The 15,672-nt window shown below is 61.2% G+C and overlaps 1 protein-coding gene across 1 annotated transcript; it reads left to right on the forward strand.

The window, feature by feature from the left end:
* Positions 1-3,938: 3,938 nt before the first annotated feature.
* Positions 3,939-7,896, forward strand: LOC128827162 (ly6/PLAUR domain-containing protein 5-like). The gene is made up of 5 exons (XM_054010940.1): positions 3,939-4,092; positions 5,123-5,275; positions 6,071-6,247; positions 6,409-6,540; positions 7,061-7,896. The coding sequence occupies exons 1-5, from the start codon at positions 4,014-4,016 to the stop codon at positions 7,588-7,590; spliced, it is 1,071 nt and encodes a 356-aa protein (XP_053866915.1). The 5' UTR covers positions 3,939-4,013; the 3' UTR covers positions 7,591-7,896.
* Positions 7,897-15,672: the final 7,776 nt, after the last annotated feature.

Below are 15,672 nucleotides of genomic sequence, written 5' to 3' on the forward strand. Positions count from 1 at the left end.
CTTTGTATAAACAACCCCGGTGGTGCCCCCCCCCCCCAGAGGTGGCTGCATCCCAGCGCCAGGTGAGGGGTCCCTGTATAACCCACCCCAGAGGTGGCTGCATCCCAGCGCCGGGTGAGGGGTCCCTGGCTATGTGGTGTCAATCTTGGGGCTGTTCGGTGGACTTTGTTTGTTTGTGTCCGTGTTTTTGAACCTGACCGTGACACACGCGGGGCCGGGAAGTGGCCGCATGGGACCCCAGGGCTTTGCCAAGACACAGGGGGTGTTGAGACACCCCCGGGGACGGGGCAATTCCGGCTCCCTGCTTGCATCAGCCCTTGTTGGGAAAGGGGCCGTTAAGCAACGAACCAGCGAACTGGCCTCCGTGAGCCCAGCAATAAACAACAACCCAGGGCGCTGGTGGGGGGGTGCGCATGGCTTTATATGGCCTGGGGGGGGCAGCATGGGTTCGTGCTCAGCCTGTGCGTGTCACTGTGCGTTCGTGTCACCCGTGTTGTGTAGCGGTATTTCCTCTTCCTGTTATGGTAGCAGTAGTCGAAAAGCGGGGTGACCGTGTGCCAGACGCCCCAGGGACCCCCTGACTGAGATCCAGGCCTGTCACACCGGATGCTCCACAGAGATCAGGGCCCCGTCGCATTGGACGCTGCTCAGACACAAGATCTACAAGGATCATTCCACCCATTTGACAGATGGCAAAACTGAGCCCCGCAGCAGGGCAGTGACGGGCTCCCAGCAGCGGAGCTGGGGTGAGAACCCAGGTGTCCTGCAGCCCAGCCTGCCTTGCAAAAACCACCTCCTGTCATATGCTTTTGGTCAGCCTGCCTCACAAAAAACACATCCTGTTACATCTCGTCCGATCTCCCCTGACCTGCCCCGACCCAGTCCCTGCGGGAGCCAGAGCAGAGGTGTGAGACCCCTCCCTGGTTAACACCGACGCCTTATTCCCAGGGTGAATTTACCCAGCTTCAACCCCCAGCCGCTGGCTCACGTCCCCCCTTCCTCTGCTCAGCTGACCAGCCCCGAGCAAATCTGCTCCCATGTAGGGACGGACGGACGGGGATCACGGCGCCCTGGAGTGTGCCCTGGGCTCCGCACAATAGCTGGAGCTCCTGGCATCGCTCGCTCGGCGACAGGGCATCAAACTCTCCAATTGTCCTCGGGGCTCTGCTCTGACCAGCGTGGGGGGTGTTCGAATGTCTGGGGGGGTGAGACCGTGAGGGCGAAGGGGGGCTGTATGGCACCATCATAAACACTGGAAAATGTTTCACGACCATTTTATTAACCATAACTCATGTTTTAAAATCATCACAAAAATTAAAGTTGGCTAATTAAATGTGGCGCCCAGAACTGGACACAAAACTCCAGTTGAGGCCTAATCAGCGCGGAGCAGAGCGGGAGAATGACTTCTCGTGTCTTGCTCACAACACACCTGCTAACACAGCCCAGAAGGGTGTTTGCTTCTTTTACAGCAGCGTTACACTGTTGACTCATCTTTAGCTTGTGATCCACTCTGACCCCAGATCCCTTTCCACAGTTCTCCTTCCTAGGCCGTCATTGCCCATTGTGTGTGTGCAACTGATCGTTCCTTCCTCAGCGGAGCACTTTGCATTTGTCCTGATTGAACGTCATCCTATTTCCTTCAGACCATTTCTCCAGTGTGTCCAGCTCACTTCGGATTTTCATCCTATCCTCCAAAGCACTTGCGACCCCTCCCAGCTTGGTATCGCCCACAAACTCTATCAGTGAACTCTCTATGCCATGATCTAGATCATTGATGAAGATATTGAACAGAACCAGACCCAGAACTGATCCCTGCGGGACCCCACTTGTTACACCTTTCCAGCATGACTCTGAACAACTGATGACTACTCTCCGGGAACGGTTTTCCCACCAGTTTTGCACCCACCTTGTAGTAGCCGGCGTAGTGTAGACAAGCCCTAGATTTGCCCTTTTCCAGTCTCTGGAATCTCTCCTGTCTTCCATGACTTTTCAAAGATAATTGCTAATGGCTCAGGTATCTCCTCAGTCAGCTCCTGGAGTATTCTAGGATGCATTTCATCAGGCCCTGGTGATTTGAAGACATCTAAATTGTCTAAGTCATTTTTAACTTGTTCTTTCTCTATTTTAGACTCTGTTCCTACCTCATTTTCACTGGCATTCACTATGTTAGACATGCAACGTCACCAACCTTCTTGGGAAAACCGAAACAAAGACGTCATTCAGCACCTCTGCCATTTCCACATTTTCTGTTATTGTCTTTCCCCCCTCACTGAGTAACGGCCTTACCCTGTCCTTGGACTTCCTCTTGCTCCTAATGTATTTGCAGAATGTTTCTTTTATGTCTCTAGCTAGTTTGATCTCGTTTTGTGCCTTGGCCTTTCTAATTTTGTCCCTACATACTTGTGTTATTTGTTTATATTCAACCTTTGTACTTTGAGCAAGTTTCCACTTTTTGTAGGACTCTTTTTTGAGTTTCAGCTCATTGACAATCTCCTGGCTAAGCCAGGCTGGTCTCTTGCCATCCTTCCTGTCTTTCCTACGCAGTGGGGTAGTTTGCTCTTGTGCCCTTAATAATGTCTCTTTGAAAAACTGCCAACTGTCTTCAATTGCTTTTCCCCTTAGACTTGCTGCCCATGGGATCTTACCTACCAACTCCCTGAGTTTGCTACCGTCTGCCTTCTTGAATCGCCCTTTGACTGCATCACCGTAGTGTGTGCTACTCCCACGGGGGCTGTTGATACCGGGGACCCGCTCCAGTCCCTTCCCAGGGGCCCAACGGACCCACTCCATCCAGCAGCTGGTGAACGGGAACCCAGAGGCTTTGCAGGAGAGGCTTTTTCACATCCCCTCGGACTCCAGCAACGCCTGGGACCGGGCACCTGGGAATAAAGATGCATTACAGGGAACATTCGTATCACAGGCATTGGTATAATAACCCCCGGCTTCCACAACCCATGGAAAGGGAGAAAATCCCTTCCCGAGCGGCTGCAGTGAGGACGAGATGTAACCAAAGCCGCCTTGTCGCTGGTGCTGGCGGGGAAAGTTCTCAGGGGACTGGCTGGTAACTAGTAATAGACGTTTTTAGAAGGTCTCTTTCTCTAAGTCTGTAATATAGAACTAAACTAGTGTCGTATGTAAAGGAAATAAGGTTTTTAAAATGTTTAAGAAGCTTCGTTTAAAATTCAATTAAAATGCAGAGCCCCCCGGACCAGGGGCCAGGACCCGGGCAGTGTGAGTGCCACTGAAAATCAGCTCGTGTGCTGCCTTTGGCACACGTGCCATAGGTTGCCTACCCCTGGGTTAGTGTATGTCTGATGTTATGCTAGTAGCAGACACGTCCATTTGCTGTCATGGCACCTTTGCGGTCGGAGGTTCTGTCATTTCCAGATGCGGACGTCAGCGACGTTCTGTGGGTGGCCGATGTCGGTATTCTGGACAAAATTCCCGCGCTGGCATGCCACTTCCTGTTCCCTATAACTTATAAGTTACTTAAGTTTACCTATACCAAAGGTTATTGGCCTCAAGCCTCACACTATCTATTAAAGCCAAATCTTACAGGATAAAAGCCGGCAGGTTCCTTGCATTGCTACTAAATCTAATACAGCAGGCTAAGAAAGCAATGAATATAATACAGGTAAACTGCTCCGCTGGGCTACACCTCCCCCCGGGCGTGAGGGATGGGGACTGGGAGGGCGAGGAGAATGGGGAGGAAATTGGGCATGGGGGAGGGTGTCGCGGGGGCACCCCGGCTGCCCCCCCCTCCAGGGCCTGGGTCCCCCCGTCTCCAGCCAGGGGCCGTTGTGGTACCGGTTGCCCAATGGGGTCATTGCACCAGAGCAGCGGAAGCGGCTGCGTGGTGCAATCCGGCTGAGCGGCGCGGTGCAGGGGGGAGCAGGGGTATAAATTAGAAGCTCCCCCACACACACCCATAAGTGGCTGAGCCTCGCCCCCTTGCACACAGCTGCACGGATCCCAGGGGGTTTGCATCTCTCTGAGCCGGGCTCTCTGGGGCCATGGGGGGCCCTGGGGCGGGACGTGGGGCACCGGCGGTGGCACTGCTGGCAGTCCTGGCTTCTGCTCTGCTGATCCCAGGTACCAACAGCTGGGATTCCCGGGCTCCCTGTGGGGGGGGGGGGAGGGGCTGGTGGGCCAGAGCAGGGGGGCTGGGAGCCCAGACTCCTGGGTTCTCTGGGGGGGGGAGGGGTCTAGTGGGGTAGAGCAGGGTGGGCTGGGAGCCAGGACTCCTGGGTTCTCTCCTCAGTTCTGGGAGGAGAGGGGAGGGGGAGCCTAGTGGATAAAGTGGGGGGGGGGGGTCGGGAGCCAGGACTCCTGGGTTCTCTCCCTGGCTTTGGGAGGGGAGTGGGGGCTGGTGGGTTAGAGCAGGAGGGGGCTGAGAGCCAGGACTCCTGGGTTCTCTCCCTGGCTCTGGGAGGGGAGTGGGGGCTGGTGGGTTAGAGCGGGGGGGCTGCGAGCCAGGACTCCTGCTACCTAGCCCCTAGGGGGCACAACCTGCGGTATTGTTGTTGCGCTGGCTTAGGCATCGCCTCGGTTGTGAGTGCACACACAGCATTCTAGACACACACCACTGCTCACCTCTCACCCACCGCAAGCACTAACACACAGAGGGACCCACAAACCATCCCGTGCACACAGCCCCACCACGGCACACAGAGAAACACAATCTGACACACACACAGCAGGGCCTGTCCCCTCCAGCAGGGGGCAGCAGACACACACACACACACACACACACACACAGAGCAGGGCCTGTACCCTCCAGCAGGGGGCAGCAGGGACACACACACACACACACACACACACACACAGAGCAGGGCCTGTCCCCTCCAGCAGGAGACAGCAGGGACACACACACACACACACACAGAGCAGGGCCTGTACCCTCCAGCAGGGGGCAGCAGGGACACACACACAAACACACACACACACACACACCATGCCTCTCACCCACCACAACCACTAACACACAGAGGGACCCACAAACCATCCCGTGCACACAGCCCCACCACGGCACGCAGAGAAACACAATCTGACACACACAGCAGGGGGCAGCAGGGACACAAACACACACACACTCACACACCATGTCTCTGTTTCCCGGCAGAGACCGGCTCCCTGCGCTGTCACAGCCACAGCTCCGTCCTGCTCCGCGACCGGGGGGGTAAACACCTCGACAGCGTCGTCACCCACAATGGCACCGAGTCCTGTGCCCTGGCCCACAGCGCCTGCATGGAGGCTGCCGTCACCCTCAGCGCAGGTAACACCCCCGCGGCGCAGGGAGGCCAGATACCAGGGTAGATGGGCCCATGGGCTGATCTGGGGGGCAGGGAGGGGGCAGGATACCAGGGTAGATGGGCCCATGGGCTGATCCAGGGGGCAGGGAGGGGGCAGGATACCAGGGTAGATGGGCCCATGGGTTGATCCAGGGGGCAGGGAGGGGGCAGGATACCAGGGTAGATGGGCCCATGGGCTGATCCAGGGGGCAGGGAGGGGGCAGGATTCCAGGGTAGATGGGCCCATGGGGCTGATCCGGGGGGCAGGGAGGGGGCAGGATACCAGGGGAGATGGGCCCATGGGCTGATCCAGGGGGCAGGGAGGGGGCAGGATACCAGGATAGATGGGCCCATGGGCTGATCCGGGGGGCAGGGAGGGGGCAGGATACCAGGCTCGATGGGCCCAGCGGGCTGATCCAGGGGGCAGGGAGGGGGCGGGATTCCAGGGTAGATGGGCCCATGGGCTGATCCAGGGGGCAGGGAGGAGGCAGGATACCAGGGTAGAAGGGCCCATGGGCTGATCCAGGGGGCAGGGAGGAGGCAGGATACCAGGGTAGAAGGGCCCATGAGCTGATCCAGGGGGCAGGGCGGGGGGCGGGATACCAGGGTAGATGGGCCCGTGGGGCTAATTCCAGGGGGCAGGGAGTGGGCGGGATACCAGGGTAGATGGGCCCGTGGGGCTGATTCCAGGAGTTCCCCAGAGATGGGCCCCTCCCCAGGGCCTGTGGAACTCCCTGCTACTGTCTTCACCTGCCTTTGGCGTGGCTCTTTCTCCCCAGGGGGCATGTCCGTGACTGTGATCCAAAGGGGGTGCAGAGATGGACACCCCAAGGGAGGGACCGAACCCCCCGCTGCGCCCAGCAGATTCCTCCACATCCAGGCCGATGTCCGCTACTGCCAGTCTGACCAGTGCAATGCCAAGGGGCTCGGGCTGGGGCGCTCCGGCCAGGGCACAGGTAACGGGAATGGGGAATGAGACATGGGTCCTCTCCTCTCTGGGGGGTGCTGGCTCCCATCTGGCCCCCGGGCAGGGACTGGCTGGCTCAGGGGGGCAGGGAATGGGGCAGGGGCCTGTCCCCTCTGTGGGGCGCCGGTTCTGATCCGTGTCTCGTTGCAGCTTCAGCCCCCGGCGGCCCCACCCAGTGCTACGCCGGCCTGAGCCTCGGCCCCCAGCCCCACACTCTGGAGCGGGTGACGTGCGACGGGGACGACGCCCACTGTTACCATGGCAATGTCACCCTCACAGCAGGTGAGTGGGTGGGGAGCCGTGGGGTGTTGCTGGGGTGTTGCTGGGGTTGCTTTATACCCCAGCAACACTGACTCCCCCTGCTGTCCTTGGGGTGCATTGCACGCGCACACGCGCACACATACGCACACACACACACACACACCCCGACAGTGACCAGGACGGCACTACTGGCTGGGGCACTTCCTGGGTCAGGGCGCTGCCTCTGGCCCCCAATGAGCCCCCATACCCGCCCCATGGCACTCTGGGAAGGTTGGGACCACCACTGCCTCCTTGCCATGGACGTCTCATCGGCTGCCCCATTGCATTCTGGGGAAGTTGGCATGATGCCATTTCAATGGCTGCCCCCATTGCATTCTGGGAAGCTTGGCCCAATGCTTCTCTCCCACTGTACCCAACGGCTGCCCCATGGCACTCTGGGAAGGTTGGCACGACGTCCGTTGCCCATGGCACAGAATGGCTGCCCCATTGCACCCTGGGAAGGTTGGCGTCCCTCTCACACACGTCCCCCTTGTGCCCTCAGGGAAGCTCACGGTGCCCATCTTTGTGTGGAGCTGCCAGGCCCCGTCCTGCGCCGTGCCGCCCAGCCGCCACGTCGGCCCCCTGCACCTCAGCCAGGCCGGCGCCTGCTGCTCCGGCAGCTACTGCAACGGGCAGAGGGCCCTGGCACAGGTCTCTGGAAACGTCAGCGATGACCCCCTCGCCAACACCACGGCCAGGAAAGACCACAAACACCCCGGGCGCAGCCACGGCACGGCTCCCACGAGGCCGCCCTACCTAGACGATAGCACGGAGACACAATATCTGGACCCAGACGTCACCGTCTATGACAACCGCACAGAGCCATCCGACCCCGGCTACAAGGGGGACCTGCCCCACAGCACCCGCCCCCGCACCCGCCCCACCGAGCCCGGCAAGAAAAACAGCTACCCCAAATCCACCACCCACCCCGGCCACAAGCACCCCAATCCCGGGGCCCAGGGCTCCCAGGCGCCCGGACTACGCCTCTGCCCCCTGCTGGTGGTGCTGGGGATAGCCCACCTGTGGCTGTGAGGGGGGCTGGGGACCAGGACGCCTGGGTCCTGCCCCCAGCTCTGGGAGGGGAGTGGGGTCTAGTGGGTTGGAGCAAGGGGGGCTGGGGTTGCCCCAACTCTTAGTAGCTATGAGGAAGTCACTCCCCCGCCACACACACACATTGCTTGCCTCAGTTTCCCCACATTGAAAGGGAGGGCTCCCAGAGATGGGGGGGGTCGCTCCCCATTTCCCCGCATTGCTGCTGATGATTTCAGTCCCCATTAACCCCTTGTGGGGGCCCTGCCCTGCGCTCCCTCCCCCCACCCCCCCCATCCTCTGTCTTTAATAAAGTCTCTTACTCACAACCCTTGCATTGCCCAGCTGGTCTCTTTCTGGTGGCGGGGCTGGGGGGGGGGTGACAGGAATCCTGGGACGTGTCATGTGGTTCCGCTTGGTTCTGTAGCCCCCCCCCCCCCCCCCCCCCCCGGCCCTGTGCCACTTTGATCCACCACTAGGGGGCACCCTAAAGACTCTTGCCCTTGGCCTGCAGCCGCCTTCAGGTCCCCCATCGGAGGGGCGATGCCAGCCCCTCTCCGGCAGAGATGGGACCCACCCCCCACCCCAACCCATCACAGTATAGAGGGAAGGGAGAGAATTGGGGTTCCTCCCCCCCGCCCCCGGTTCATTAGTATGGTGAGAAAAAAGGCAGGGGCCCTTTAAACGTAGAGGAGAACTGAAAAATGGTCCCAGGCATCCGAGTGGGACTCCAAATTAGACAATTCTATTCTGACCCCCACCCCCCACCTCACCTCCCAGCTTCTTCGCTCCCTTGGGTTGTTACACAGCTGCCCCGCCCCGGAGGTGGCTGCATCTCAGCGCCAGGCGAGGGGCTCCCTGTATAACCAGACCCCCGGATGGATGATTTCCCACATGCTGCTGACAGAGCCGGTTCTGCCAGCCCCAGCCTGGCTGAGAGTCAGAAGCCAGCCTGAGGGGCGGGGGGCGAGAGGGGGAGTGGGCGGCTGGGGGGCCAGCGGCTGGCGGGGTCATTCGCAGGAAGCAGCCGCTCCTTGTCAGTCTGGTTGTCCTGCCCTGTCGCTCACATGCAGTTTGTGACCACAGAGTGGGGCTTCGGGATCCCCCATCACAGACACCCCCCGGCCCAGCCGAGACCCTCCTCTGGACCCTAGCGCAGGCCAAGCCACATTGACCCACGGCAGACCCAGGCGTGGGAACTGGCACCGCCCTATCGCCTGGCATCGGCTCTCCTGATACAGGGGACTGGGGTGGGTTAATGGCGCCCAAAAGCAAGGGGGGCTGGGAGCCAGGACTCCTGGGTTCTATCCCAGGTTTGAGAGGGGAGGGGAGTCTAATGGTTAGAACAGAGGGGGCTGGGAGCCAGGACTCCTGGGTTCTCTCCCTTGCCCGTGCTCTCTGTGACGAAGTGGGACTGTTCTTAATGTTTTCCTCAGTTTCCCCTATGCCGTTCTTAAGTATCTAGGTGGTAGGATAAGGGTGTGTGGTTGCTGCAGAGCAAAGGGCCAGGGTACATAAATGCCCGACACTCTGTCTCCTGGCAACTGATGGCCTGGGCCCCTCCTCTGCAAAGGTGCCAACTGAAGGTGTTGAAGACAAAGGGATCAGGTGACCTCCTGGCCCAGGAAAGAGACAAAGCCCAGAGGAGGGGCTGGACGGGGGTGGGAGTTTGGAGCTGGCTGGGGACTGGAAGTGAGGGCAGACGGGGGTCTGCCTCACTGGGTCTCAGGATGGACCCGGCAGAGGGGTCCTGTTCGCTGTACCTACAAGCTCTGTTTTAGACAATGTTCCTGCCATCTAATAAACCTCTGTGTTACTGGCTGGCTGAGAGTCTGGCTGAGAGTCACGTCTGAGTGTGAAGTGGGGGTGCAGGACGCTCTGGCTTCCCCAGGACCCCGCCTGGGCGGACTCGCTGTGGGAAGCGCACGGAGAGGCAGATGCTGAATGCTCCAAGGTCAGACCCAGGAGGTGAAGCCGTGTGAGCTCCTTGCCCTGAAGACAGTCTGCTCCGAGGGAGAGGAGACTTCACCAGAGTCCTGCCTGGCTTTGTGGGTGTGACAATGCGGTTCTGGCGGAACCCAACGGAGAGTGCCAACTCAGGACAAATTGCTCAAACAGGGCAGTTACAGCCCAAGGCTGGGGTTTTTCCACCTCTAAGGCAAACCAAACCAGCCAGACTAGGAGGACTTTGGTCTCACCCCACTGGCTAACCGCAAGTCTCACAAGCAATCTCCTTAGACACTCCAGTTTCCCAGTATTACCACCAGTGCCACTCGTTATGGGGACAAAGGGTTATGAAAACCAATACCCCAGTAAAAGAAAAAGGTTCTCCTGATCCCAAAGGACCAAGCCCCAGACCCAGGTCAATATACAAATCAGATCTTACCCACAAATCACACTGTTGCCAATCCTTTAGAATCTAAAATCTAAAGGTTTATTCATAAAAGGAAAAAGATAGAGATGAGAGTTAGAATTGGTTAAATGGAATCAATTACATACAGTAATGGCAAAGTTCTTGGTTCAGGCTTGCAGCGGCGATGGAATAAACTGCAGGTTCAAATCAAGTCTCTGGAATACATCCCCCGCTGGGATGGGTCCTCAGTCCTTTGTTCAGAGCTTCAGCTTGTAGCAAATTTCCTCCAGAGGTAAAAAGCAACAGAGGGTCCTGTGGCACCTTTGAGACTAACAGAAGTACTGGGAGCATAAGCTTTCGTGGGTAAGAACCTCACTTCTTCAGATGCAAGTAAGAAGGTAAGAAGCAGGACTGAAGTCAAGATGGAGATGAGGCATCAGCCTTATATAGTCTTTTCCAGGTGTAAGATCACCTCTTTGTTCTTACTGTGGAAAATTACAGCAAAATGGAGTCTGGAGTCACATGGGCCAGTCCCTGCATACTTTGCTGAGTTACAAGGCGTATCTGCCTTCTCTCAATGGGTCCATTGTATAGCTGATGGTCCTTAATGGGCCATCAAGCAGGCTAGGCAGAGCTAACACCATGTTGTCTGGGATGTCACCCAGAAGCATAGCATAATATTCCTAACTTCAACTACAAAATTGATATTCACATATAGACAGCATAATTATAACCAGTAAACCATAACCTTGTCTTAGACACCCCATTATACAAGATCTAGGTGCCGCTACAGGACCTTGGTTGCAACAATGATCTATATGGTCCCAGAGTGTATCAATAACGTCACAGTGGGGAGCAGGTCCAGAGCATCGCCCGGGGACTCTGGGACACTCTCCTTGTACAGTGGACGATCCCTGCAGGGCAGATGCCTGGGGCTCTCAGCCATGAGCCGTGATGGCCGCAGCCGCTCTGTGCTTTTCTTGCGCAAGCCAGCGGTGAGAGGCGGGCTGGGCCCACCCGGCTCGGGGCTGACGAACAGACCTTGGACCCCAATAACCTTGTGCCCAGCCCCCTCCTGGGCCCTTCGCACCAGCCAGACACCCCGGGGAACCTGGGACACAGGCCAGCCCCAGCAGCTTCCTCCTCCTCTGCTGTCGTAAATCCGCCCTATGTCCACGGGCCCCACCTCGATGGGCTAAAGGGCCCCTTCCCCTCCTGCCAGTGACACTCTGTCACTATGCAGTTGGTCCCCGGCTGCCCCGCCCCAGAGGTGGCTGCATCTCAGCGCCAGGTGAGCTGTCCCCATGCGGCATTATATGTGGCTGTTCCCCAGATGCCCCACGCCAGAGGTGGCTGCATCTCAGCACCAGGTGAAACATCTCAGTGTTATGTTTCCAACCCAGAAGCCATCTGCTTTACTCCTGTAGCCTTTCCCTCCCCTGCTGGGGCCCAGTGGAGGGGACATGGGGGGAGAATCACTCAAAGAAAGGGGCGTCTGCGGGGTGCCTCCCACGGCCAGGCCTCTGGCTCTTTCAGAAGGGTGAGGAGCGGTTGCCTGGCATCCCACGTCCTCTTAGCAACGGGACGCTGACACCCTGGCTCCCAGGGCAAGCTGGGATGGAGATTGAGGCCCTAGGGGGCCGGACGGGGGCTGTCCGGTGCGCCACCCCCAGCAGCTTATGCTAAGCCGGGCTGGGCCGGGTCATGGCTCAGATGGCAGGGGGCAGGGCTCAGCGGGGGCACTGCACTGCAGGGAGCGGAGGCCAGTGGTTAGAGCGAGGGCGGGCGGGCGGATGCTGGGTGCTAGGACTCCTGGGTTCTCTCCCCAGTACCAGCCCCCTCACCTCTCCCTAGGGGGTGCCAAGGTCTCTATGGTTCCTGCAGACCTGCACCATGTTCTCCGACATCCCGAACCTGCTTCCCCGGGGTGCCCCACGTCGTCTCCAGCACCTCCCCCGTCCCCCATTGCTGGTACTGGCCACTCGCAGACTGTGACGGGGAGGCTGGATGCCCATGGACTGATCCCAGGGCCAGGGATGGGGCAGGATACCAGGGGAGATGGGCCCATGGGCTGATCCAGGGGGCAGGGAGGGGGCGGGATACCAGGGGAGATGGGCCCATGGGCTGATCTAGGGGCAGGGAGGGGGCAGGATACCAGGGGAGATGGGCCCATGGGCTGATCCAGGGGCAGGGAGGGGGCAGGATACCAGGGGAGATGGGCCCATGGGCTGATCCAGGGGGCAGGGAGGGGGCGGGATACCAGGGGAGATGGGCCCATGGGCTGATCTAGGGGCAGGGAGGGGGCAGGATACCAGGGGAGATGGGCCCATGGGCTGATCCAGGGGCAGGGAGGGGGCAGGATACCAGGGGAGATGGGCCCATGGGCTGATCCAGGGGGAAGGGAGGGGGCAGGATACCAGGGGAGATGGGCCCATGGGCTGATCCAGGGGGCAGGGAGGGGGCGGGATACCAGGGGAGATGGGCCATGGGCTGATCCAGGGGCAGGGAGGGGGCAGGATACCAGGGGAGATGGGCCCATGGGATGATCCAGGGGGCAGGGAGGGGGCGGGATACCAGGGTAGATGGGCCCATGGGCTGATCCCAGGGGGCAGGGAAGGGGCAGGATACCAGGGTAGATGGGCCCATGGGCTGATCCAGGGGGCAGGGAGGGGGCGGGATACCAGGGGAGATGGGCCCATGGGCTGATCCCAGGGCCAGGGAGGGGGCAGGATACCAGGGGAGATGGGCCCATGGCGCTGATCCAGGGGGCAGGGAGGGGGCAGGATACCAGGGTAGATGGGCCCATGGGCTGATCCCAGGGGCAGGGAGGGGGCAGGATACCAGGGGATATGGGCCCATGGGCTGATCCAGGGGGCAGGGAGGGGGCAGGATACCAGGGTAGATGGGCCCATGGGCTGATCCCAGGGGCAGGGAGGGGGCAGGATAACAGGGGAGATGGGCCCATGGGCTGATCCCAGGGGCAGGGAGGGGGCAGGATACCAGGGGAGATGGGCCCATGGGGCTGATCCAGGGGGAAGGGAGGGGGCAGGATACCAGGGGAGATGGGCCCATGGGCTGATCCAGGGGGAAGGGAGGGGGCAGATTACCAGGGGAGATGGGCCCATGGGCTGATCCCAGGGCCAGGGAGGGGGCAGGATACCAGGGGAGATGGGCCCATGGGGCTGATCCAGAGGGCAGGGAGGGGGCAGGATACCAGGGTAGATGGGCCCATGGGCTGATCCCAGGGGCAGGGAGGGGGCAGGATACCAGGGGAGATGGGCCCATGGGCTGATCCAGGGGGCAGGGAGGGGGCAGGATACCAGGGTAGATGGGCCCATGGGCTGATCCCAGGGGCAGGGAGGGGGCAGGATACCAGGGGAGATGGGCCCATGGGCTGATCCCAGGGGCAGGGAGGGGGCAGGATACCAGGGTAGATGGGCACATGGGCTGATCCCAGGGGCAGGGAGGGGGCAGGATACCAGGGGAGATGGGCCCATGGGCTGATCCAGGGGGAAGGGAGGGGGCAGGATACCAGGGGAGATGGGCCCATGGGCTGATCCAGGGGGCAGGGAGGGGGCGGGATACCAGGGGAGATGGGCCCATGGGCTGATCCCAGGGGGCAGGGAAGGGGCAGGATACCAGGGGAGATGGGCCCATGGGGCTGATCCAGGGGGCAGGGAGGGGGCAGGATACCAGGGGAGATGGGCCCATGGGCTGATCCAGGGGGCAGGGAGGGGGCAGGATACCAGGGGAGATGGGCCCATGGGCTGATCCAGGGGGCAGGGAGGGGGCGGGATACCAGGGGAGATGGGCCCATGGGCTGATCCCAGGGCCAGGGAGGGGGCAGGATACCAGGGGAGATGGGCCCATGGCGCTGATCCAGGGGGCAGGGAGGGGGCAGGATACCAGGGTAGATGGGCCCATGGGCTGATCCCAGGGGCAGGGAGGGGGCGGGATACCAGGGGAGATGGGCCCATGGGCTGATCCAGGGGGCAGGGAGGGGGCAGGATACCAGGGTAGATGGGCCCATGGGCTGATCCAGGGGGCAGGGAGGGGGCAGGATACCAGGGTAGATGGGCCCATGGGCTGATCCCAGGGGCAGGGAGGGGGCAGGATACCAGGGGAGATAGGCCCATGGGCTGATCCCAGGGGCAGGGAGGGGGCAGGATACCAGGGGAGATGGGCCCATGGGCTGATCCAGGGGGAAGGGAGGGGGCAGGATACCAGGGGAGATGGGCCCATGGGCTGATCCCAGGGCCAGGGAGGGGGCAGGATACCAGGGGAGATGGGCCCATGGGGCTGATCCAGGGGGCAGGGAGGGGGCAGGATACCAGGGTAGATGGGCCCATGGGCTGATCCCAGGGGCAGGGAGGGGGCAGGATACCAGGGGAGATGGGCCCATGGGCTGATCCAGGGGGCAGGGAGGGGGCAGGATACCAGGGGAGATGGGCCCATGGGCTGATCCCACGGGCAGGGAGGGGGCAGGATACCAGGGGAGATGGGCCTATGGGCTGATCCAGGGGGAAGGGAGGGGGCAGGATACCAGGGGAGATGGGCCCATGGGCTGATCCAGGGGGCAGGGAGGGGGCGGGATACCAGGGGAGATGGGCCCATGGGCTGATCCCAGGGGGCAGGGAAGGGGCAGGATACCAGGGGAGATGGGCCCATGGGCTGATCCAGGGGGAAGGGAGGGGGCAGGATACCAGGGTAGATGGGCCCATGGGCTGATCCCAGGGGCAGGGAGGGGGCAGGATACCAGGGGAGATGGGCCCATGGGCTGATCCAGGGGGCAGGGAGGGGGCGGGATACCAGGGGAGATGGGCCCATGGGCTGATCCAGGGGGCAGGGAGGGGGCGGGATACCAGGGTAGATGGGCCCATGGGCTGATCCCAGGGGGCAGGGAGGGGGCGGGATACCAGGGTAGATGGGCCCATGGGCTGATCCGGGGGAAGGGAGGGGGCAGGATACCAGGGGAGATGGGCCCATGGGCTGATCCCAGGGGGCAGGGAGGGGGCGGGATACCAGGGTAGATGGGCCCATGGGCTGATCCGGGGGAAGGGAGGGGGCAGGATACCAGGGGAGATGGGCCCATGGGCTGATCCGGGGGAAGGGAGGGGGCAGGATACCAGTGGAGATGGGCCCATGGGCTGATCCCAGGGGGCAGGGAGGGGGCGGGATACCAGTGTAGATGGGCCCGTGGGCTGATCCAGGGGGCAGGGAGAGGGCGGGATACCAGGGTAGATGGGCCCATGGGCTGATCCGGGGGCAGGGAGGGGGCAGGATACCAGGGTAGATGGGCCCATGGGCTGATCCCAGGGCCAGGGAGGGGGCAGGATACCAGGGAAGATGGGCCCATGGGGCTGATCCGGGGGGCAGGGAGGGGGCAGGATACCAGGGTAGATGGGCCCATGGGCTGATCCAGGGGGCAGGGAAGGGGCAGGATACCAGGGTAGATGGGCCCATGGGCTGATCCCAGGGCCAGGGAGGGGGCGGGATACCAGGGGAGATGGGCCCATGGGCTGATCCGGGGGGCAGGGAGGGGGCGGGATACCAGGGTAGATGGGCCCATGGGCTGATCCCAGGGCCAGGGAGGGGGCAGGATACCTGGGTAGATGGGCCCATGGGGCTGATCCGGGGGGCAGGGAGGGGGCAGGATACCAGGGTAGATGGGCCCATGGCCTGATCCCAGGGCCAGGGAGGGGGCGGGATACCAGGGTAGATGGGCCCATGGC

Source organism: Malaclemys terrapin, chromosome 21, assembly GCF_027887155.1.
Source record: "Malaclemys terrapin pileata isolate rMalTer1 chromosome 21, rMalTer1.hap1, whole genome shotgun sequence".
Lineage (NCBI taxonomy): Eukaryota > Metazoa > Chordata > Testudines > Emydidae > Malaclemys > Malaclemys terrapin.

What these genes read in the sequence shown, in the direction of transcription:
- LOC128827162 (XM_054010940.1), top strand. Translation starts at nt 4,014, where the DNA reads ATGGGGGGCCCTGGGGCGGGACGTGGGGCACCGGCGGTGGCACTGCTG. An exon ending in GCGCTCCGGCCAGGGCACAG is followed by an intron (nt 6,248 to 6,408) that starts GTAACGGGAATG and finishes GTCTCGTTGCAG; the next exon opens with CTTCAGCCCCCGGCGGCCCC. An exon ending in CAATGTCACCCTCACAGCAG is followed by an intron (nt 6,541 to 7,060) that starts GTGAGTGGGTGG and finishes TTGTGCCCTCAG; the next exon opens with GGAAGCTCACGGTGCCCATC.